The sequence below is a fragment of the Canis lupus genome, chromosome 9, assembly GCF_011100685.1.
Source record: "Canis lupus familiaris isolate Mischka breed German Shepherd chromosome 9, alternate assembly UU_Cfam_GSD_1.0, whole genome shotgun sequence".
Taxonomy (NCBI): Eukaryota; Metazoa; Chordata; class Mammalia; order Carnivora; family Canidae; genus Canis; species Canis lupus.
The window spans coordinates 3954490-3978626 of NC_049230.1; the positions used below are offsets into that span (position 1 = coordinate 3954490).

The 24137-nt window shown below is 41.7% G+C and overlaps 1 protein-coding gene across 3 annotated transcripts in view; it reads right to left on the reverse strand.

Moving 5' to 3' along the window:
* The window catches only part of TNRC6C (trinucleotide repeat containing adaptor 6C), a 104331-nt gene that overhangs the window by 29420 nt on the left and 50774 nt on the right, over positions 1–24137 (reverse strand). For all 3 annotated transcript variants that reach the window (XM_038546472.1, XM_038546473.1, XM_038546474.1), the window contains 4 exons: positions 14242–14457; positions 11857–12023; positions 8679–8759; positions 7048–7105 (listed from right to left, as the gene is read on the reverse strand). In XM_038546472.1, the coding sequence (XP_038402400.1) occupies positions 7048–7105; positions 8679–8759; positions 11857–12023; positions 14242–14457 (522 nt within the window). The remainder of the gene's footprint in view (positions 1–7047; positions 7106–8678; positions 8760–11856; positions 12024–14241; positions 14458–24137) is intronic.

Sequence of the window (24137 nt, forward strand, 5' to 3'; positions counted from 1 at the left end):
CTCTTCCACATACTGTAGACACAATATCATATAAAACAGACACAGTTTTTGTCCTTATGGGCTCTTGGGCTAGTGATTGGTTTTGTGTGGCCACCTTTGCCTTTGTGCTGTTTTACAATTCTAACAAGCTACAATGAACTTCTTCCAGTTCTCACGGATTGTCACATCTGTCCTGGCGGCTTGTATCACACATTTTGGTGCCTGCACATTAATTATAAAGTTGATCCTCATCATACATGGATTCTGTGCTTGTGAATTTACTGGCTGGCTAAATTTATCTGTAGCCCTAAATCAATAACTGGCACTTTTGTGGTCATCTGTGGACATGCGGAGGGTAGTGAAAAATCTTGGTTGCCTGAACACACTTTCCTAACTCAGGCCAAACAAGATGCTCTCTGCTTCATACTCAGCTCTTCTACAGTAACAAATATCCCTTTGTGGTCTATTTAGTGCCACATTTTCCACAGTTTTGTGCTTTTTGTTGGTGACTGCGGTGTTTCAAATGAACCCCAAGTGAGTGCTAATATGGTCTTTTGGGTTCTTGCGTGCAAGAAGGAAGTCTTGTGCCTGATGGAGAAAATGTGTTAGGTGAGTGCTGTTGAGGCACGAGTTACAACGCTGCTGTTCAAGTTCAACGTGAGTGAATCAGCGATCTGGTTTGTCCAGCAAAGGAAGAGCAGCATTGTAACTCAGGAACCCAAGAGACCACACTGTTAGCTCTTTCTGAACACTCTTACAAATATACCTACAGTGTGTGATGAAGCTACGGAAAGGATGGAAAAGTGGCTTTTTGGATGACAAGGTGATGACTGATTTTTTTGTTTGTTTAAGTAGGCTGCATGCGCAGCATGAAGCCCAACACAGGGCTTGAATTCACAACCCTGAGATCAAGACCTGAGCTGAGACCAAGAGTCGGATGCTTAATGGACTGAGCCACCCAGGCACCCCAAGATGGTGACTGATTTTAAGAAAGGTGTAGCAGAGAGCACTACAGTATAGATGGCCAAAGAGATTTATGGTCAAATGACCCAGGGTCAGGAAAATGCTACATCTTTCCTAGCTAATGTTTTCCTATAAAGAAAAAAATATGGCATATAGCTATTTGTGAGAAATATGTATTAAGTAAGGTGTCTTTAGATAGAAACACACACAAAGCAAGGTTATGTACTGACTGGTTAACAAAAATGCTGTGGCCAGAGGCTTGTGGGAACTGGATCCTATATTTCCTGGGAATGAAGAACAGGAACCAAATGCATTTTACAGGTGAATATTTAACATACTTATTATTTTATTTACTTATTTTTTAACTGAATAAATCTGATGTGTAACACTGTATAAGTTTAAGGTGTATGTGTAACTTTGATGCATCTGCATATTGGTAGCATAGTTACCTGGTTACATAATTTATACTACATTACTGTCTGTATTCCTCACACGGCCCACTGGATCTCTGTGGCTTATGTACTGCTTGTTACAAATCTGTACCCTGAAATACCACCACTCCCCACCCTCTCCAACAGCCCCACTCCCCAGTAACACCATTCGCTCTCTGTGCTGTACAGGTTGAACTTTGATAGATTCCATGTGTGAGCAGAATGAAACAAAACCATGAAATACTTGTTTTGGCTGACTTTGCTCACTCAGGATCAGGAACTTAAGGTTCACATTGTTGCAAATGGCAGGACATCTTCCTTTCTCACAGCTGAATAATGTTCCACTCTGTGCATGAGCCATTTCTTTCTTATCCATTCACTCGTTGATGGGCATTTGGGTTGTTTCCCTACCTTGGCTATTGTGAATAATGCTGCGATAAACAAAGAAGTGTGGATATCTTGCCAAGATCTCATTTTCATCCTCTGGGTATATGCCCAGACCTGGAATTGCTGGATCGTACAGTAAGTCTACTTCTAATTTTTTTGAGGAACCTCCATATTGTTTTCCATACCAGTTGGACAAATTTACACTTCTCCCAACAGTGCACAAGGGTTCCTTTTTACCACATCCTTGCCAGCACCTGTTGTCCCTGGTCTTCTTGACAGAAGTCATTCTGACAGGTGTGAGGGGAGATCTCATCGTGGTTTTGATTTGCATTTTTCTGATGATGAGGGATGCTGAGCATCTTTCCATGTGTCTGTTGGTCATCTGATATCCACTTTGCAGAAATGTCTATTTAGTTATACTACCTACTTTTTAGAAAGTTTTTATTTATTCATAAGAGACACAGAGGCAGAGGCAGAGGCAGAGGCAGAGACATAGGCAGAGGAAGAAGCAGGCTCCCTGTGGGGAGCCCAATGTGGAACTCAATGCCAGGACCCCAGGATCCCAACCCAAGACCAAGGGAGACGCTCAACCACTGAGCCACCAGGCGCCCCTCTATCTATTTTTTTTTCAGACTTTTTTATTGTTGTTTTAGTTAACTGAGTTCCTTTTTTTTTTTTTAAAAAGGTTTTATTTATTCATGAGAGACAGAGAGAAAGGCAGGCACAGGAAGAAGCAGGCTCCTTGCAGGGAGCCCAGTGTGGAACTCAATTCCAGAACCGGGATCATGCCCTGAGCCAAAGGCAGATGCTCAACCACTGAGCCACCCAGGTGTCCGAGACAGAGTTCTTTATATATTTTGGATATTAAACCCTTATCCAATATATGGCTTACAAAATATTTCTCCCATTCTCTAAGTGTTTATTATTTCTTATGCTGTGCAGAAACTTTTGAGTTTGACATAGCCTCATCAGTTGATTTTTCTTTTGTTGTTTGTCCCCAAATTATTGCCAAGACCAATACTAATGGACTTCTTCAAGTTTTTTTTCTACAAGTTTTATGGGATCAGGATTTTTGTTTAAGCCTTTGATCCATTAAGAGTTAATCTTTGTGAGTGGTGTGAGATAGGGTTCCAATTTCATTGTTCTGCACACATTTCTCCATTTTCCTCAGAACCATGTGTTGAAAAAACCATCCTTTCACCACCGAGTATTCTTGGCTTCTTTGTCAAGTATTATGTTGACTGTATCTGCTGGGATGGATGGATGGATTTATTTATTTATTTTTTAAAAAGGTTTTATTTATTTACTCATGAGAGAGAGAGAGAGGGAGGGAAAGAGAGAGAGAGAGAGAGAGAGAAAGAGAAAGAGAAAGAGAGAGAGAGAGAGGCAGAGACACAGGCAGAGAGAGCAGGCTCCATGCATGGAGCCTGACGTGGGACTCGATCCTGGGTCTCCAGGATCAGGCCCTGGGCCGAAGGCGGTGGCGCTAAACCGCTGAGCCACCTGGGCTGCTCTCTGCTGGGATTTAATTCTGGGCTCTGTCCTGTTTCACTGGTTGATGTGTCTAACTTTTTTTTTTTTTTTTTTTAAATAAGCTCAAGGCTCAAAATGGGGCTTGAACTCACGACCTGAGATCAAGTTACATGCTCCACTGACTGAGCCAACCAGGTGCCCCACATGTGTCTATTTTTGTGTCAGTACCCCATTATTTTGATTACTGTGGCTTTGCAGTACAGTTTGAAATTCAGAAGTATGATACCTCCAACTTTGTTCTTTCTCAGGACTGCTTTGGCTATTTGGAGTATTTTGTAATTCCACACATGTTTTAGGATTGTTTCCTCTATTTTTGTGAATGCCTTTGTTTTGTTTTTAAAGATTGTATCTATTTATTCATGTAAAACATGGAGAGAGAGGCAGAGACATAGGCAGAGGGAGAAGCCGACTCCCCGTGGGGAGCCTGATGGGACTTAATCCCAGGACCCCATGATCACGCCCTGGTCTGAAGGCAGACACTCAACCACTAAGCCACCCAGGTGCCCCTGCCTTTGGTTTTTTGATGGGGATTGCAATTAACCTATAGATGGTCTTGGGTAATACAACCATCTTAATAATATTCGTTGTTTTTTTTTTTTTATCTGTGTACATGAGACACCTCTACATTTGTTTGTGTCTTCTTCAATTTTTCAGCAATGCCCTGCAGTTTTCATCGTGCAGATCTCTTTATTTCCTTGGTTAAATTTATTCCTAAGTATTTTATTGTTTTTGATGCTATTGTGAATGGCATGGTCTTCTGTCTTTTTCAGATGTTTCATCACTAGTGTAAAGGAATGCAACTGATTTCTGGATGTTGATTTTGTATCCTGCCACTTTACTGAAATTGTTAAGTTTGTTTTTTTTTTTTTTTTTTACTGATTCTTTGCAATTTTCTATATATAGGATCAAATCAGCAGCAAATAATGAGAATTTGACTTCTTCCTTTCCAACATGGATGCCTTTTTTTCCCCTTTGTCCTGCCTAATTGCCCTGGCTAGGACTTCTGGTACTATATTGAAGTGGAGAGAATGGGCATCCTTGCCTTGTTCTTGATCTTACAGGAAACACTTTCAATTTCTCTCCACTGAGTTAATGTCAGCTGTGGGTTTGTTGTGTATGGCCTTTATTATGTTGACATATGTTCCTTCTATACCCAGTCTGCTAAGGTATTTTTTTTTTTTTTAATCATGAAAGGATGCTATATTTTGTCAAATATTTCTTCTGCATTTACTGAGAAGATCACATGATTTTTATCTTTCATTTTATTGATGTGATGTGTTACATTTATTGATTTGTGTTATGCTGAAGCAGTCTTGCATCCCAAGTAATCCCACTTGGTCATGGAATATAATCCTACTCATGTGTTGTTGAATTCAGTTGGTTAATACTTTGCTGAGAATTCGTGCATCTCCATTCACCAGGGGTATTGATTGATAGTTTTCCTGTGGTATCCTCATCTGGTTTTGTATCAAAATAATGCTGGCCTCGTAGAATAAGTCTGGCAGTGTCCCCTTCTCCTTGATATTTTGTAAGAGTCTGAGAAGGACTAGTATTAGTTCTTCTTCAGTACTTGGTAGAATTTCTTCTAGTGAGTCATCTGGTCCTGGAGTTATCTGTGTTTTGATTTACTGGCTCAATTGTGCTCTCTCTCTCTCTTTTTTTTAGACATTTATTTATTTGAGTGAGAGTGAGCATGAGCAGGGGTGAAGAGCAGAGGGAGAGGGAAAAGCAGACTCTTTCCTGAGCAGGGAGCCTGACGTGGGGCTCAATATAAGGACCTTGGGCTCATGACCTGAGCTGAATGTAGATGCATAACTGACTAAGCCACTCAGGTACCCCCAAACTAAAGTTAGTTTTATGGCCTATCTCTATCTGGAGGGGTGCTGAGTTCGAGTCCCACATGTAGAGATTACTTACAAATAAAACCTTAAAAAAAAAAATTAAAAAAAAACAAAACAAAAAACCAAAAACAAATAAAACCTTAAAAAAAAGGAGATCTATCCTGAAAAATGTTCCATGTGTGCTTGAAAAATATATATATTCTGCTGCTGTTGGATGAAATGATCTGTATCTGTATTTTAGGTCATCCATTTGCTCTAAAGTGTGGTTCAATTCAATTTTTCCTTATTGACTGTCTGGATGATCTATCAATTGTTGGTAGTGGGGTATCTGATTACCATAATAACTTTTTCCCTTATGATCTGTATGAATTATTTAATGTACTTTAGTGGTCAGGTGTTGAGAACGGATATATTTTTATAACTAGTACATCTTCTTGACATATTGACCCCTTTCATCATATAATCACCTTCTTTGACTTTTGTTATCCTTTTAGGCTTCAAGTCTATTTTGTCTGATATTGCGAATGGCTATGCTTGCCTTCTTTTTGTTTTTGTTTGCTTGGCATATCATCATTCATCCTTTCAACTTGAGCCTGTATGTGTCCTGGAGCTGCAATGACAGGACATTGTGATGCCCAGAGATCACAATGTTGGGACTCAGGGCTTCAATCTATCCAGCCACTCTGTGCCTTCTGATTGGTAAGTACAGTGCACTGACATTAAGAGAGAGTACTGACAGCGCACCTGGGTGGCACAGTTAAGTGTCTGACTCTTGATTTTGGCTCAGGTTATGATTTCATGGTCCTGGGATTGAGTTCCACATCAGGTCTGCACTCAGAGTGGTATCTGCTTGAGATTCTCTCTCTCTCTCTCCCCTTCCCGCTCATGCTTTCTATAATAAATCAATCAATCTTAAAAAAAGAGAGAGAGAGATTACTGACATTAAGAACTTACTGCTGCCCTTTTATCTTCTGCCTTCTGGTTCTTCTGTTCTTCCACTATTCGTTCTTCTGCCCCTGTCTACTTTCTACATTGGTGGTTTTCCACTTTCTGTGTTTGGTGTCTCCATTCTGGATTTTTGCTTTGTGGATACCATGAGGTTTACAGTAAACATCTCACAGATAGAACAGTCCTTCTCCTGCTGATAGCAGTTTCTCTTTGTTCCATCCTTTTACTCTTCCCCTTTTATATTTTTGATGTCACAAATGATCCCTTTTTGTGCCGTGATTTTGTTGTAGTAGTAGTCAAGTTGTAGTAGCCACAGTTATGATTACTCCTATTTTTCCTTTAACCTTTACATACTATTCTAAAACACAGTCATAGTTTTCTGATTCTGATTATTTATCACCATTAATTATTACTACTTTTAAAGCTCCAGAACAAGGGCTGCTTGTTCCTTGAGGTCAATCTCATCTCCCACCCAGAGTAAGTGCTCCACTGACATGGTGACATCTCTGTTGGCCCCTGAGGAGGCCCACTCTGGGGCCAGGTATGAAGAATGGGCTCAATCTGTGTCAAATGAAGTCCGGCCTGTAGTCCTAGAGCCTTTCTCCAAGAATGTTACTATGACTTCCCCGCAGAGTAGGTGGAAAAAAATTCATCTAGTTGTTGAAGTGCTAGGAAAAAAATGAAACAAAACAAAACAAAAACAAACAAGAAAACAAACAAAAAAACCCCAACCAACATGCCTCAATGTTGGGTCTGGCCATTTGTCCCAAGACCATCTATCTCCAGAGACTGGCTCTGGGGTCAGTATACGTCATGTGGTTACTACTTTGCTAAAGCCTGGTCCTGTCTACCCAGTACATATTCAACCATGAACCCAAGATTACAATGAAAAGCTTTGGAAATCCAAACTCCACACACTGGTACCTTTAAAAAAGTGTGCTGTTAGAGTGTATCATCTTACTTACTCATGGCCTGGTCAAGATTCATATTGTTACTCTTCAAGGCCTCTTCAGCTGGCTCTCTCTGTGTAGGTAAATAAAGTTTTGATTAGGATTACATTTTTATGATAACAAGCTAGTAAAGAGTTCTACCACTATTAGCTTAGAGAAATGATTACTGTTGACTTAATATTACTAGGTTTTGGAACTAGAAATACATCTCTTCATTGTTGAGGCTAGAGACAAAGGTCTTCTAAGTGAAAGGCACTTAGAACATGTATTGAATTGACTTTTAAAGGATTTGTATTCAACACTTTAAAAACCAAATGTACAGTGCCTGTGGAGTCTTGTCATTGATTCTTTACAAGTAGCAATGGTTCAGTAAAGATGAAATCCCCACCAGGACAGTTTCGGGAAAGTCACTGTAGAAGTTAGAGCACACAGCTTCATTTTCTACTTCATGGACTCTGGGCTTTGCTGTCAATTACTTTTCACCAAGAAATGTAAAAACAAATAAAAGCAAACAAGTAGATTCATTTTGACAATTATCCCTTTAATAGGAAGACATGCGTGTCAGTGTATGCAAGCACCACAGTGGAAATAAGGACTCCTGGGCAGGACTCCAGTGTCCCGCCCGTCTTCTCATACGGGAAGAGGCTGAGCCTCCCCTGGGTCTGTGCTCTGCCCAGCATCAGAGGGCCAATGCCTAATGTGAAGTATATAGTTCTACACTGAGCCATTCTAGGACTCATTCCTTTTTCTTTTTTTAAAATTTTATTTATTTATTTATTTATTTATTTATTTATTTATTTATTTATTTATTTATTTATTTATTTATTTATGATAGTCACACACAGAGAGAGAGAGAGAGGCAGAGACACAGGCAGAGGGAGAAGCAGGCTCCATGCACCGGAAGCCTGACGTGGGATTCGATCCTGGGTCTCCAGGATCGCGCCCCGGGCCAAAGGCAGGTGCTAAACCGCTGCGCCACCCAGGGATCCCCTAGGACTCATTCCTTAGGGACATCCACAGTAGTCAAAAGATAAATATTTGCTTGAGTAATGATCTAGAAAGAAGACTTTTGAAGGGAAGACATAACAGACACAAGTGATATCCACACTATCCGAACTCTTATATTTGGTTTCAGGAACTGAACACATCATGACGCATTTTCAGAAGGTCACCCTGCAGTCTCAACTCTCCTTACCCATGACCTGAGACTCAGGAACTCAATAAGCTTGATTAGGATTCTTTTACTGGACACAGAGCTTTAGTAATGTGTCCAAATTTTCTCGGGTAATCTGTCAATCTACAGCATAAACTAATGAAAATTCACTTTTAATTATAAATTAGAAGAAAGTATGAAACTATGTAAGCCAATGCAAAGAACAATGACACAGCATGTTTTATTCCAGGAAAAGGCTCTCACACCTTACTTGACAGAAACGGTACGGATCCTTGCTGTAGTTGAAAGCAACGATCCCTAAACAGAAGAAGTGTTCATGTAAAAGGGGAATTTACAAGTCAGGCTGTATGAAAACTCTTCTCCCTCAAAAGTCTTCCTTCCTTGTTACGCATGACAAATATGGGCAGGACACAATCAGGGCCACATGTGGCAGCACACATGGAGGGTAGTAGTAAAATAAGACCCCAGTCACCGGGAAGCCCATGTCTGTGAGTTGTTTGATCAGCCGGTTCATGATCCAGGCCTCGTCCTGCTTGCCAGACGTTTTCATGCCCTAGAATGAAATGTGGGTCACAGTTGAATGCATTTCTTCTAGAAGTGGGAGATGCCTAAAATTCATAGTGATTTAAAAGTTAGAGCATCTTCCTGTATTAACATTGAACAATGCCATGTTCTAGAAAGTGCCCAACTCTGTTTTTTTTTTTTTTTTTAATTTTTATTTTTTTCCAACTCTGTTTTGTGGCTAGTATTAGGAATGATTTAGGGTGCATTTCCAAGTTGGCATATGTGTGTAATGTATGGACTTTTAAAAAGCAAGAGAATTCTTTCTCTTCCCCGGAGAATTAATTTAGTTCATCACAAATACGTGCCACTTCCATTATTAAATAATCATAAGTGCTCCTTTGAACATGGCCCTATGCTAATACTATGTGAAGTTTGTGAAAAATTACATGTCTTCTGCCCTTTTATAAGCTTACTGTAAAAGATGACAAAATGCAGGGGGTGCCTTCTAACAGAATGAAAAGGCAACAAGATGAAAGGAACAACAAGCCTGTTAATTTTATTGACTTTTCACTGCCTGCAGCTCCTCAGGGTAGAGAAGAAAGTAAATGGGCAAACATCAGTGAGGGACAAGATGAAGAGAAGAAGGAGCAAGTGCAGGGCAGGGGCGGAGGAGGGGAGCGCAGGACAGAGGAGGAGGAGGGCTGAGCGGGGACGTTAACCATTTTCTCAGTTAATTTCCATCCTATCCTCACAACTACGAAGATTTAAACCATGCATTAACATGGTAGAAAAAACATCCTCCTCTAAAATGATTCTTCACAGTGCTTTTCAAAATTGAGCCTGCCGTTAACTACAGAATGTAGTATATGGAGTGATACTCAACTAACAGGCGCTCTTCCCTTGAGGAAGCAGCTTTTCTGGGAGGCCATGGGAATCACTGCTGTGCTGCCAGGGCCAGAGTTGCCAAGATGACACCATATTTTAATTTACCAATTTAACATTTCTGGTCCCATCATTAATCGGATTATTGGCCAGCCCGATAGTAAAAAGACTCCCTTTTGATGTCTGTAATCACTTTTACTCCTAATGAAGAGAGCTTTGATTTTAGTTTCTGGGTTCTGCTTACTGCTAATTGAATGCTTTGTTAAATGAATTTTTTTGAACAGACAATACCTTCAAAGAATTTGAAAGCAGGAAAAAAGTATAAACCAAAGCATCTTCTTCCCACCCCATGCTCCAGCTGCTGAGTTCTTACTCTCCCTAGCAGGAAACCCTTCTTTGCACACATGCACAGGCGCACTGTTTTCTTCTTCACCCCACTAATGTACATTTTTTTTCACTAATGTACATTTGAATCATCATTTTATTTTACTACAAACATGCTGCAATATAGAGCTGTGTACAAATGCCATCTGCTGCACCCCTGACAAGCAGAAGTACCACATCGACATGCTGACATCTGTAATGTGGACAGATGATGTCAAGCTGCCCTGTGTGTGGATCACACTGGTTTACATTCCAACCAGCAACATGACGGTGTTGTTTTTCTTACAGCTTTGTCAACACAGCCTATTTATGAAATGTTTGGATTTCTGCTGGTCTGAGAGAAGAAAAGAAAGCTGGCATCTCTCAGTGTAGTTTTATTTTTTAAAAAGATTTTCTTTCTTTGAGTGAGCGTGTAGGGGTGGGGGATAGGATGGGTTGGAGCAGAGGGAGAGGGAGGAGCAGTCTCTGCTCTGAGCACAGAGCCTGACATGGGGCTCAATCCCAGGACTCTGAGATCACAACCTGAGCCGAAACCAAGTTGGACCCTGAGCCAATGGAGCCCGCCCCTGGTGCCCCTCTGTGTTGTTCTAAATTGCACTCTCTTTCCGTAACTCAGGCTGAACACCTTTTCATATGTGTGAGAGCTGTTTGCATTCGTTTTCCAGGGACCATCTATTTATATTCTTTGCTCATTTTTCTAGTGGGTTACTAACTGATTTTTTTTTAAAAAAATCCATTTTTAGAACCTTTCTTTCTGTATTTGGGAGATTGGCCTTCTCCATGATATGACAATTATTTTTTTCCAGCTTGTTATTTGTCTTTTGACTTTTTGGTTTTCTCTGTCATGCACAGTTTTCATGTTTATATACTGAAGCTTGTAAGTTGTTCACTTGATAGCTTTTAGATTTTAGTCACAGCTAGAAAGGTCACTTCCACTCCAAGAGTGTTTTTAAAATTCTTTCCCATTTTTTTTTTTTAATTTTTATTTATTTATGATAGTCACAGAGAGAGAGAGAGAGAGAGGCAGAGACACAGGCAGAGGGAGAAGCAGGCTCCATGCACCGGGAGCCCGACGTGGGAATCGATCCAGGGTCTCCCGGATCCGGCCCTGGGCCAAAGGCAGGCGCCAAACCGCTGCGCCACCCAGGGATCCCTCTTTCCCATTTTTATATTTCTATTTACCATACTTAAATTTGTGATCTACTTTGATTTTATCTTGGTGCATACATGAGTTGTGGATTTCAATTTTTTCCAGAAGACTGTTTGCTGCAAGACTTAGGTCTACCTTGGAACCTCAAGAGGATTCAGACTTAATAGTCTCAAGCCCAACCCCATTACCCACTCTTAAAGATTGAGGATTCTAAAGAAATTTTGTTTATATGGATTGTATTTATCAATATTTATTGTATTAGAAATTAAAACAGAAATTTTAAAATACTTTACTAATTTGTTTGAAAATTACAATAACAAAAAAAAAAAAAAAGAAAGAAAATTACAATAACAAACCCATTCTGTGTTAACATCAATATTCTTTTAAAGAGAAAATTACATTTTCTAAAACAAACTTAGTGAGAAGAGAGGCACTGCTGTGTACATGCTTGCCAATCTCTTTACTGTCTGGCTTCTTAGAAGCAGCTGGATTCTCACATTTGTCTCTGTCTTTGCTTTGCTGTGAAAACAACGCCATGTAGTCTCTGAAAAACTCCACCCTATCCTCAGGCAAGACCCCTGACAAAATCCCGGGGTCCTCCAGGGGCTCCCAGGGCACTCAGAGAACTCTCGTCTACTTGTCACCGCCAACAGGAGCTACCACCTCTACCCTGAAGTATTGTTAAGTATCATTGATTTTTAGAGTTTGTTTTCTTTAGTGTTGCACATACCTTTGGGAGTCCTTTTTTGGGGGCATTCCCCCAGGAACTGCAGGAGGAGGTGCTTTCTTGGGAAGCAGCATTGTTCCACATGCCCCCTTCTTCGTCTTCCCACTGACTGGTACCGAGGTTCATGTCGTCCCCACCACTGCCCCAGCCTTCTTGCATAGATTTTGAAGCTAGAAAGGGAGGAAACATGAACTTACCAAACTCACCTTTCCTAAAGTAGATAATGCCGTATTATAACGTCATTTGGAGGGAGGTGGGACAAAAGAAGGGACAAAAGGGGTGTATCGTAATCTACCTTTTTACTACTTTGTTTCGTCAAGACCTAAGAATTCAATTTCTTGGGCTTGTTATAGAATATATATGCAAATGTATATATATATTTTTTCTTCAAACTAGCTATTTGTAGTCTGAGCTGTTACAAACTCCATTAGAGGTCATTTTGAAGTAGGGACTCTCTAACAGTAAGTCCTGGGGGCTATAGGAGAAGGTGTCAATGTCTGCATGGTATGAAGTAGCCAGTAAAATGCAGAGTTCTGAAAAGTATCACTGTTCTCCATGTAGGTTTTGATTATACTTGGTCCAAGCCTTGGTCCAAGCCTTGGTCCAAGTATGAGGACTACTGCTCCTCCAGTGTGATCATACACAAGTCACCTGGGGATCACGAGAAATGTACAGGTCTGTGGCCAGGCCTGTTTCTGACAAGCTCCCAGGAGATACTCCCAGAATAACAAAATAGAGACAGCTGAGGCCATGGGCAGATGGAGCCACAGCTGACTATTGAGTTTTGATTTTAGGATATTATTTTTTCTACTTTGTGAAGAAACAAAGTGATTTTTGGTACAAAAGTTACTACCAATTTTCACTTCCTGGGAGAACCTGAAGAAGGTCAAAGATTAGGGGATAGTACAGTTATCTGGAGTCTGTAAGGCTATGAAGATACGATGCTTTTTGAAGGCAGACACGTATATAATAGTGCCTCCAAGGACAAACTATAAAGATAAATCTACCGCCTCAAGATGGCATGTGAATGAATCTAAGTACCTCCTTATCCTTTAGATCTGCAACAAGGTGTATGAATGGAATAAATAATCCAGCAGAATGGCAGATATACAGAGCACACTATCCAGGGTAGCAAAGTAATAAACACAAAACTAAAGCAAAATACAATAGCAAAAATATAAAACTAATAAAGTCACATTTTAAGATCTAAGACATTTAACGATATCCAAAGAAAATATGGTGCTTTCGCAGCCATGTGAACAACTGACCTTACTATTAGACTTAAATTACAATCTTAGGTTTATGCTAACGTCATATGTATTGCATTGCCAAATTTTCACATGCCACAGAGTTCCACTCAGCGAATGTAATCCAGACATCTGTGAGAATGGATGTTTCACAGGTGTCCTTACTACACTTCCAGAGAATGGGGGAGGACAATGTAACTCAATTTTTATTTTCTTTTCTTTTTAAAAAAAAAAGAAAGAAAGAAAAAGAAAAAGCATCAGCCTGGAGCACCCAAAGTAGAATTGTGCTCACAAGACATAGCGAGGAAAGAAGGGCTAACTGCTATGAAGTACTGTAGGTCTTAAAACCTACTCCCAGAAAGGAAAACTGGCATGCTTCCTCTCATCCAGCTGCTCAGGGAAGCAGCGAGTGGAAGCCGTGTAATGCGCAGGCGCAGGGCACCACTGCAGTGCAGGTGCTATTCCTCCTATCCACAGACAGGCCATGTTGTCTGGATTCTGGTAACCAACTTTTTTTTTTTTTTTTTAAAGGAGGGCATGGGCTTCTGTGAAGAGTTCCTTGTCCATGTACCAGAAGCAGCAAATATGTTAGTCTTAAAGCACAAATTAAATGAGGAAAGTGTCAGGACGCAGCGGTTGAGCATCTGCCTTTGGCTCTGGGCGTGATCCCAGGTCTGGGGATTGAGTTCTGCATCGGGCTCCGTGCGAGGAGCCTGCTTCTCCCTCTGCCTGTGTTTCTGCCTCTCTCTCTGTGTCTCTCATGAATAAGTATATCTTTAAAAATAAAATGAGGAAAGTGTCCTAAAACATGAATTCTTTTTTTTTTTAAAGATTTTATTTATTTATTCAGAGAGAGAGAGAGAGGCAGAGACACAGGCAGAGGGAGAAGCAGGCATCACACAGAGAGCCCGACGTTGGGACTCGACCCAGGGTCTCCAGGATCAAGCCCTGGGCTGCAGGCGGCGCCAAACCGCTGTGCCACCAGGGCTGCCCTAAAACATGAATTCTTAAAGTTCAATGGAAAATCTCGGCCTCTCTTTGTCTCTCATGAATAAATAAAATCTTAAAAAAAAAAAAAAAGAAAAGTAAGTATCCACGTAAAATATCCTGACCCACTTCTCAAGCTCTGAGTGGGGCTTACCTGGTTTGCACAGGGCTGGGGCAGCGGTGGGGGCGCTGGCTCTCCCGAATGTCACTGGTGGCTCCGTGGGCTGGTCCCCCCATCCGCTACCGCTGCTGGGTGGCTTGCCCCATGCTGCGGTGCCGTTGTCAACCAGGGCAGAGGGGGAGGACGGCTCTCCCCAAGAGCTCTCAGCCTTTGAATGGACGTTAGGCATCTCTCCCCAGCCCGCTGAGACTGAACGGGACACCGACCGAGAGAGAACATAGTAAGAGTCAAGCAGAGAAATAAAAACAATTGTTTCAAGTTCAAAATAATTTCTAGATGATTTGTCTTTAGGATGGCTTTGGGGAAAGTAGAAAGGAGGTAGTATTACATCTAATTAGATTTGTTTCATTTTTTAAATTCCCAGTGTTTTCAATCCTGACCACTACCCACTTAAAATCGAGAGGCCCTTAAATATCGAAGACTACTGAACTCACAGTATCTGCAACGTGACAGGGTTTAAAGCAAGAGTTTAAAGCTCACATTTAAGAAGTTGCTTTTACACATCTAGTATTACATGTAACCTAGAAGGAATCTTCTGTTACATAATTCTCTTATAAGAAAAATTTACAAGTTATAAATATATGCTGTAAATCATTCTTGCTTATCTTTTGACTAACCATCAAAGACACAGATCAGGGCAAAGAAAACACGTATAGGGAAAGCATAACAGAAAATCTAGACGGCTCTCAGGCAGGACCTGGTGAGCTAAGAGGGAGCAGAGGCATTTGTCTTACAGGACTGGAAGAGACTGGAGGATTGGCAGGCAGACTGCAAGGGTCCTAGGAATGCTTCCTTCCCTCGTCTGACCAGTGCTATGGCCAGAGCATCCTGACCCAGGGGCTGGCACCTTGTAGGGTGCGCAAGGGAGTCCAGAAGGTCATGGTGTTGCTCTCAATGCACACAGGAGAGGTCATGGGACTAGGCAACAAGGAACATCTATCTCCCCAGTCTTTTTACACTTCAGCAAGAGAAACATTTTACATTACATGTGTAAACTTCATTTTCCCAAATCAACCCATACTTGACTTTGCTTTCGCCTAGAAGATTACTCAACACTAGTGATCACCATTGATAGCTTACATCAGTTGTAATTTTCATATGGACACAGTTTCTCAGAGATGGAAATGTGGACATTTTAAATACTGAAAGAAGAGAGAGCATAAAATACAAATAGTTAACCGTAAATTTTAAATTGTTTGGTTGTAACATGGATATTACCATCAATTATGAAATTTATTACTTTTCTGACTAAAAATAGTATGGAATCAGCTCCCTTGATGCTCTTTATTCTAATAAAATGCCGTAATATTAATAACAAAAGGCCATGAAACCTATGAAATCATTTTAAATTACAAGCTCCATGCTGAGCAATATATTATGTAAATCATTGCCAATAACAGGAAAGTTAGTCCTAACCAGTTATTGTCAGCAATTGCTAACTATAATACTCCCCTATAATTACACAGAAAACAATAATGTATATTGGGAGAAGTAGTTTTATAGATTTAAGGGACAAAATTAAATCAGGAAAATTAACATAGCTGACAAAAATTATGGATGTTTTAGGAAGATAAAATAATTTAGGTACTGCTAGAGACCCATCAGCTGTAAAAATACTGATAGACTGTAGGTAATAAATAACAAACTCACTTAAACTTTGTCATCCTTATATTTCCATTTTTTGAAAGGCAATACTATAAATTATTTAAGTAAGTCAAAACTAAGAATAAATATTAAGACTACAGTAATTATAGTAGATTGATTTTTAGAAAGATTTTTCAAATCCTGTTAAAGCAATGGAAATGACTACACAGCATTTCTATACACAAGGCAAATGATCTGCAAGCAGCATGTTTCAGAATCTTACAAATGGAAGAATAACTGTTTACCCAAAAACCAAGAGAACAATATTTCCTTTTTTGGGGGGGGAGGTTGAAAAAAGAAAGGAATTTATTTCAGTGATGCCAACACCAGGAAAATAGCAGACGAGTGTCTCAAAGACTACCTCCCTGACAACATTTCCATTTTAAGTTGATCTCTGGCAAGAATATAACTTACGGATAATGCTGAACATATGCATATCAGAACATGTGCACTGCAGGATACTTGAAAAGCCCTAGAAGAAGAGATGCTACAACCTTGAGGCATACCAGCTAATTTTGATTCAGAGCAAATACTTGGCGATAGAAAATAATTTCAAATATATACTACTAAAATAATCTCCACCATTTACTGCTTATTGTGTGAATTTTGATAAGTTTTTTGTTAATTTCACAGAGGTTCTTTAAAGATAGGCTTAATGAGGCAGGAAAAAAAATTCTATCTTACATTTAACATGTAACATTTTTTACATGGTCCCTCAAATGCTACTGCTTTTGATAAAATGTTTCTGAGGCCCGGGATCCAGGAATTCTTGTCTCTCTTCTCCAAATGAACAAATACAGTATTGAGACTAAAATAATAACAATGAAATGCCCCTCAGATATTTTATAAGTTTTCATTCAATTTTAAATACACTTTATCTATGAGAACAGAGAAAACAAAGTGCCTACGTGGTAGACACCCAAAAGATCAGTATAAAAACGAACCCTAGCAGTTCTAAGGCCAGGAAATAGAACTGACGTCAAGAGAATTGACCTGACCAATGATGCCCACCCGTCGTAAGCACACCAAAGTCCATGGATGGCGTTCTTTCTTTTGTGAAATAAGAAATCAATTCTAGCTTGTTCCATGGATGCTACCTGTATAGTTTTATAAGTGATAGGCAGTCCTTGCTGGGAAGAAAGGTTTGGTCAGACAATGGCCAATCATAACTGAATGCAGGAAAGAGAAAAGCCTGACACTGCATTGAGGAAGCAACTGAGTGCCGGCTGGATACCCTGGCATTTTACATAATGACTTAAATATTAATGGGATGGGATTTTGTTCACACCAATGGCCTTTATGCTTAATGCACATTTATTATCATGCTTGGTTGGCTACTGGCTTATGGAAGGACAGAGCAGAACTAGGAGCTGCAGCAATAATTTACTTTTTCATATTTGAAATCAAGAGAGTATTACCTAGTGAAGCTTTCTACAGGAGTTTTTCTCAGATGATCAAGTATCCTACTTTTCAGAATGCCTTGTTTCATGAACATTTATTTGAAACTCAGGGGACTCTACAGAAGGGTTACAGATAAGGTCTTTTTACAAAAGCTGGCCCTGTGGCCTCAGCTATGTAGCAACTGTTCAGACAAGTTGCTTTTACCTTCCTTACGGGGTCTTCACAGAGGCTAGGTATTAGAAACATTTTTAAAATTATTTGAGTGCACTAATAGAGATTTTAAATCTGCTCTTTCTTATTGATATATGGGGGAGCGAAACTTATTTTTAATGGTCTCATTTATTCATTTTGAACTGAAGGTACCTACAGCGAAAACCTCTGGGTGTATCTCCACAACATGCACTAACAACCATCTCCTCCCACCTCTCCAGCCCGATACTTCCAATGCCCTGGTTCTTTTTCCACGCCAGCCCCACTTACCAAGTCTCCCAAAATATAGGAAAGTAAAAACACCCTAACCAAACACAACGCCCCCCAATCCCATATCCATAAAAAGCAGGCCGCTCAGATGACTCCTCTTAGTAACTACTGTGTGGTCCTTAAAATAGAATTACTCTGGTTGGAGAGGTCTGAGAAATCTATTTCTGAAGTTGTGGTGTGAGAACAGTTGAGCTCTTGGCACCATCTTGCCAATTTACTCTGTCTGCAGGTGACTCCATTTTTTGGTATGCATTTTTATACCAACGGATGATAAAGGAGCAAGGGAGCTGCTAGGACATTAAGTCTTATAGGAAGGACAATGTTGGCGACTTCCTGCGCTCTCCCTCCCCTGCGGGGCCGCGGAGCCTCACCGAGACCATGTCCCATTAAAAGCCTGTTTCAACCCTCCCCCCCCAAATAAAAAAAGGAAGGACAATGTTCTTCAGCTTCTGCTCTTAAGGAGACTTGGAGAAACAACATACATGTTTCATCAACCTAGGCAGAGAGGATTCCTTTTTTTTCCCCCCAAAGATTTTATTTATTCAGAGAGAGAGAGAGAGAGAGAGAGGAAGAGACACGGGCAGAGGGAGAAGCAGGCTCCATGCAGGGAGCCCGACGTGAGACTCGATCCTGGGACTCCAGTATGATGCCCTGGGCTGAAGGCAGGCGCTAAACCACTGAGCCACCCAGGGATCCCCTAGGCAGAGGATTCCTAAACCCACTTTCTTCCAAGTTTTAGTTTATCAGATGGAGGATATGCCTCTTCCATGATTAACTCACACAATCTCTGCCTTTTGTTATAATATATGTGCCAGAAAACAAAGCGATAAAGCAAACATAGTATCAGTGACTAAAGTACCCAAATGCAAAGTTAAGTTTGCCTCTGGCTGGAGCCTTCTCTAACCTGCAGAGAGCAACTACAGTGAGTACCTTGGCACTGCTGTTGCAATGCCCACTGAAGGTGAGACATGTCTGAGAAGCTGGGGAGAACTGGTAGTAAAATGAATAAAAAAATATTCTGGAGTAAGGTCAACATTAGTAGTACAGTCCCAGCTTACTGACTGGTCTATGGCAGTGATGCTTTCACTTCCGGTCATCACTGGAAGACACAACCACACTATGCTGCTGGTTTAGCTCAGATCTAGTCTATAATGGCCTTCCTATTTGACTCTAAATTAATTGTATGTGATAGTGATCTCTCTACTCGGACCCTCCAGTCCCTTTTAAAGTATCTCTCTAAATGCTTCAGTGAAACCGGATAGAGTTCACCCTGAGATTCTCCCCCCATCTCATTGTTAGATTCAGAGCCTACAGTGAGGATCTGTTTTTCATCAAAAGTTATATTAGTTAATATTCAATGTTCTCCTGTGTCTAAAAACTGATTTTTTTAAGCACCAGAATATTTATTTCTAAGTGTTCTAATCAGGCTGGTTAGTATTTTTAGGATCCACTTTCATTCTCTTAGAAACATAAGTAAATGCTATGTTTGCACTTCCTCACTTTTGGCCACACCTCCAGTAACTGTCAAAATAACACACTGGTTCTCTAAGACTTTGATAGCTTCTTGCCACATTAGGGCACAAAAGTCAGCAGGTCCTGCAGGTCTGCCCCCAGTATGTCACTGGGGCAACATTAAGGAGCAGGTACTATGTCGTGTCATCCGACACAACTCGACACACACCATGTTAAGAACAGTCTCATGAGTTCTGCTCTGGCAGCTTACCATCTCTGATGAAAAGACAGATATAGGGACATTTTTCTAGCTTATTACTGTGTTCTATCTCCCAAATGGGTTTGCAGCAGGTCCAAAAAATCCAGTTTATGAAGCTATGCTGCATTTCTTAAATTACTATCTGTTTTCCTCAGGCTCATCAGAAAATGAATTGATATCAGTTTAACAAGAATGGGACAAAAATGACTGTCCTATGGCATTTACTTCTATAAAACCAGACACACACAAAAAATGTAATTAAGGAAACATATTTGGTAAGACAGAGATCAATAACCTTAGAGAACAGTCCTATTTTTTGTTTGAAGTAGGCTCTATGCTCAGCATGGAGCCCAACGTGGGGCCTGAATTGGATCCTGAGATCAAGACCTGAGCCGAAAACAAGAGTCAGATGCTTAGCTGACTGAGCCACCCAGGTGTCCTCACAGATCATTACTCTTAAGTGGTGATGATCAACAACTTAACACCTGAACTCAGACAAAGGTGCAGATTTCTGTAAAGTCAGCAAGGCCAATAGCAAAATCACAGAATACTTGTAAAAGAACAACTTTATAAAGAGTAGAAATTTCATCAGTTAGCCAGGTGCATGGCTTTGTTGGGAGTGCAGAAACCCCGTAGATTTATGAAAACCAGTCTGGGCAAGTCATCAAGCCACAATGAGCAAACCCACAGCCTAGCGGGTGCTGTGATTGCTGCTGTCATCACTGATCCGGGCTGCCTAGATGTCACAACCCCCACGAGGAGGGCCATGAACTGATGTCTGTACTGCCGAATGGAGGACCAAAAGGAACCAGAGTGGGATGCCTGGGTGGCTCAGCAGTTGAGCGTTTGCATTCAGCCCAGGACGTGATCCCAGAGTTCTGGGATCGAGTCCCACATCAAGCTCCCTGTCAGGTGCCTGCTTCTCCCTCTGCCTGTGTCTCTGCCTTTTCTCTGGGTCTCCAGAGAATAAATAAAATCTTTTAAACAAAAGAACCAGCGTGCTGTCATCATTAGGGGGATACTGGCGTTGACAGCATGACTGCTCCTTCTATCAGCTTAAAGAACTGCTCAGTCTGCCAGGTTGGGAGAGTGCCAGGCTTCTATCACCTGTAACCCCCGAGAGCAATGAGCTCTGTCCTCACTGCTTAGAGTGCCTGCTTCAGGCCTGGGGGAGAGCATTGCAGGTGACATGGGGAAGGAAGACCACCTTGATGTGGCTGCTCAGTCTCGTGGAGGGAAAGAGACTCCTGCGGTAGGTGGGGCCATGGGGCAGCAACCCCATCATTACAGCGCCACACACTTGACTGGGCAGTTTTCACATGGGGTGGACTACAGCGAAAACGTTGGTCTTTTTTGTCTCTGTTAGGTGGTAAAACAAAATTCCCAGCTGCTCCAAGCTACTGCTACAACCACAAAGATCACACGTATGTGTACGGCCTAAGGGCTGGAGGGGAGGCAAGGAAAACAAACAGTTGACCTGGCTAGATGGATCACATTTCCCTTCTTTTCTGCTGGGTGATAAGATGTGCAATTTGTTAAAAAATCATCTATGGGGACGGCTAGGTGGCTCAGTAGTTGAGCGTCTGCCTTTGGCTCAGATCATGATCCCGGGGTCCTGGGATTGACTACTGCATTGGGCTTCCAGCAGGGAGCCTGCTTCTCCCTCTGCCTATGTCTCTGTCTCTCTGTGTCTCTCATGAATAAATAGATAAAATCTTTTAAAAAATTATCTAGAAATATTTTTCATATAAAAGAATGATTTTGGCCCTTCTAACGAAACAAAAATGCCTTTACCCAGGGTAAAGCTCACATTCTTTGTCCACTAAACACCAGTAAGAGTAGATTCAAAGAATAACAGATCAAAGAGGGAAAAAAAAAATCACTAACTTGGCACGGTTCCAATCTCTGTTCGGTGTTGCAGATGTAAGATAGTAGAGATTGCAGCAGACAAGGTGTATGTAACACATCTGAGACCTTGCCACATGTGCACCCTCTGTGAGCCACTTGACCTCCATAAGCTGAGGCCCAGGGGCATAAGGATTACACGAGATGTGTGAAGATACACTGCGTGTGGTCACCAAGCACTGTCAGGCCATGCTCATCACTGAGGCCCCAGTTCACAAGGGCATGCTTCTGCTGGAGCCTTTCCAGAAGACTATGAGCAGCATGAGGGGGCTCAAACCGTGACCTGTGAGATTTGGTCTTGGGAAGGTGGGACATGATGGTTATTTTTACCCACTGATTGTTCTCAGAGTGCTCTGTGCACACCTCTCCTGCAATGCTAATCAACTGGCTACTTCTACGTTACCATTTCTCCACTAGACACTGCCACGTCTGTGTCCATATCCCTCCATTTTTGGCATCAGCTACCTTTCTTCCTTTTTGCTGCCCCTCATTCCCTCAAGCACTTTATACAATTTTGAAGTGCTTAGAAATGTTAGTCACGTCTTAGTGAAAAACAAGAGTCACAAATTCCAACACCCCAGAGAGCTAACAGACAAGCCCATCTCAAAAGAACGAGAACACAAGCCTGATGACCAATGGCCGCCGCTCCAAGCCTCAGTGGTGAGGTACAAAAGCGGGTGGTGGGGAGTGTGGTGAACTAGAAAGCACGGGCCTTATTTAAAGTCAGCCACTCTAGCTGACTGCTGCTGCTATCCGAATCCAGGGGATCAGACTTTCCCAGTTTCCAGAAGAAGCCAGGAATCTGAAATTTTCATTTTCATTAAAAATGTTGATTCACATGAAAGATGTGGGCCAATAAGGCACATTTGTGGGATTGGGTGCAGCCCACAGACCAGCAGGTTTTTGACCTTTGATCTAGGGACAGAAGTGCGTGCAGAGGCTACAGCAGTCAAGCTCCATTAAGGACTCCTGACATGGTGTCTCAGAGGGGTAAAAGTGAATTCATTGCCAAGGAATCTAAGGAGGCAGAGGGGTCCCATCCAGCGGGTAGGCCAGGGGAGGCTCTGGAGCACTGTGGTATTTCAACTCAGATGGGAGGACAGCCTCCTTTTGCTCCAGCTGCTCAGTGCTTAGTGAAGACCAAACAGTTCCTCACACGCTCAGGCTGCCCTCCCTCCACAAGATGACCATCTCTGCCTCCGCTGCCCCTGCCTGGCTTCCTTCTCTGCAACACCCTTGCCACCTGACACACTGCTACATGCTTGCTAACCCACGGTGCCTTGGCCCCCCCTTGCCGCACTGAACTCCCACCAGGACCTGCCTCCTCCTGTCCTGCAGCTCCCCAAACCAGAGTGCTACATGGCACATGCTGGGTCCTGATACACACACGCTGGATAAATGAATGTTCATCTCCCATGAATCTGTGACCTCTTGGTCCTGAACACTGTCCAGCAGCCCTTTGGTGGCATCTGGTAAGCCCTCTGCTCTACTTCCTACGAGGGCTAATGCAAACTTCACTTCTGATCACACCTCTACTCTTACCTTCCCCATCTGCACTCGAGACTAGTACCCTTGACACTTAGAGAAAAAGATCCCCTGGAAGGTACCTGTCACCCTCTGGCTACAGACACCCTAGCTTCCTCTATAAGTAGGGGAAGCACTCCTCTCAGCTGGATACAGGATCCCCTCCCTTTGCATCCATTCTCCCTCTCTATTGGCTCCTTTCTAGTAGTCTCTCTCTCTCTTTTTTTTTTTAAATGTATTTAGAGAGTGAGTGAGCACATGCGAGTGCATACAGAGGAAGGAGTGGGGGAGAGGGAGGGCAAAAAGAATCCAAAGCAGATTTCAAACTGAGCATACTGCTATGCCTGGCACACAATAGTGTTCAATGATTTATGTTGAACGAGCGTATGCCAAATAAAAAGATGAAGGTACCAGTTCTAGAAGCACTAACGTAGAGGGGTACGAGAGCCCTGTAGTTCCTTACTATGCCTTACTAACTATAGGGCTCTGTTGGGTGATCACAAATCCTGGGACTGAGGAGGTTGGGAAGTCAGAGCCAGAGGAATGGAAGTACCAACCTCAGCTGGGTTTCTGATGGCGCTCTGGTACCAGGTAGTAGGGAAGCACCAGTGATTCTTTATTCATACCTGGCATACCTGTTTGAATGATGTTTGATAGAATGATCTTTTTTTAATCTATATCTTGGCATATGACAGAGGCAACAGGGACTCAGAATCCATTCTACTGCTTTCTGTGAGCATTCCCATATTACAGAGGTCCACAGCTAAAACATGCCACTTTCCAAACTCCCTTGTAGGTTGGATTCTGGATGCGAATTTGATTCCATATATAAGCTGCCTGAGTGACCCTGGAGAAAGGACTCTATTCATATTCTTATCTTTATGGCATGTTTATGAAAACTTAGGGATGGTAGAAAACGGAAAGGAATAACTAATACGTTGATTACAGAATCAGGGTTCAAAAAGATCTCAACAGGTCAGAGGATTGCAATCCAAAAGTTTACCAGGGCCCAAGTTCTACACTAGGGACCAAGTGACCAAGTGCACAAGAATCGTCCTGAGTGAGGAAGGGCTTCACCGTTATCTTAACAAAAAAAAATTCAGATTCTAAACTGAATTTAGGACAAATAGTGTGACATGGCTCAAAAGGGCTAAATACAACTTAGAGTTCATCACCAGGAGTAGGGTTTTTAGGAGTGAGGGAA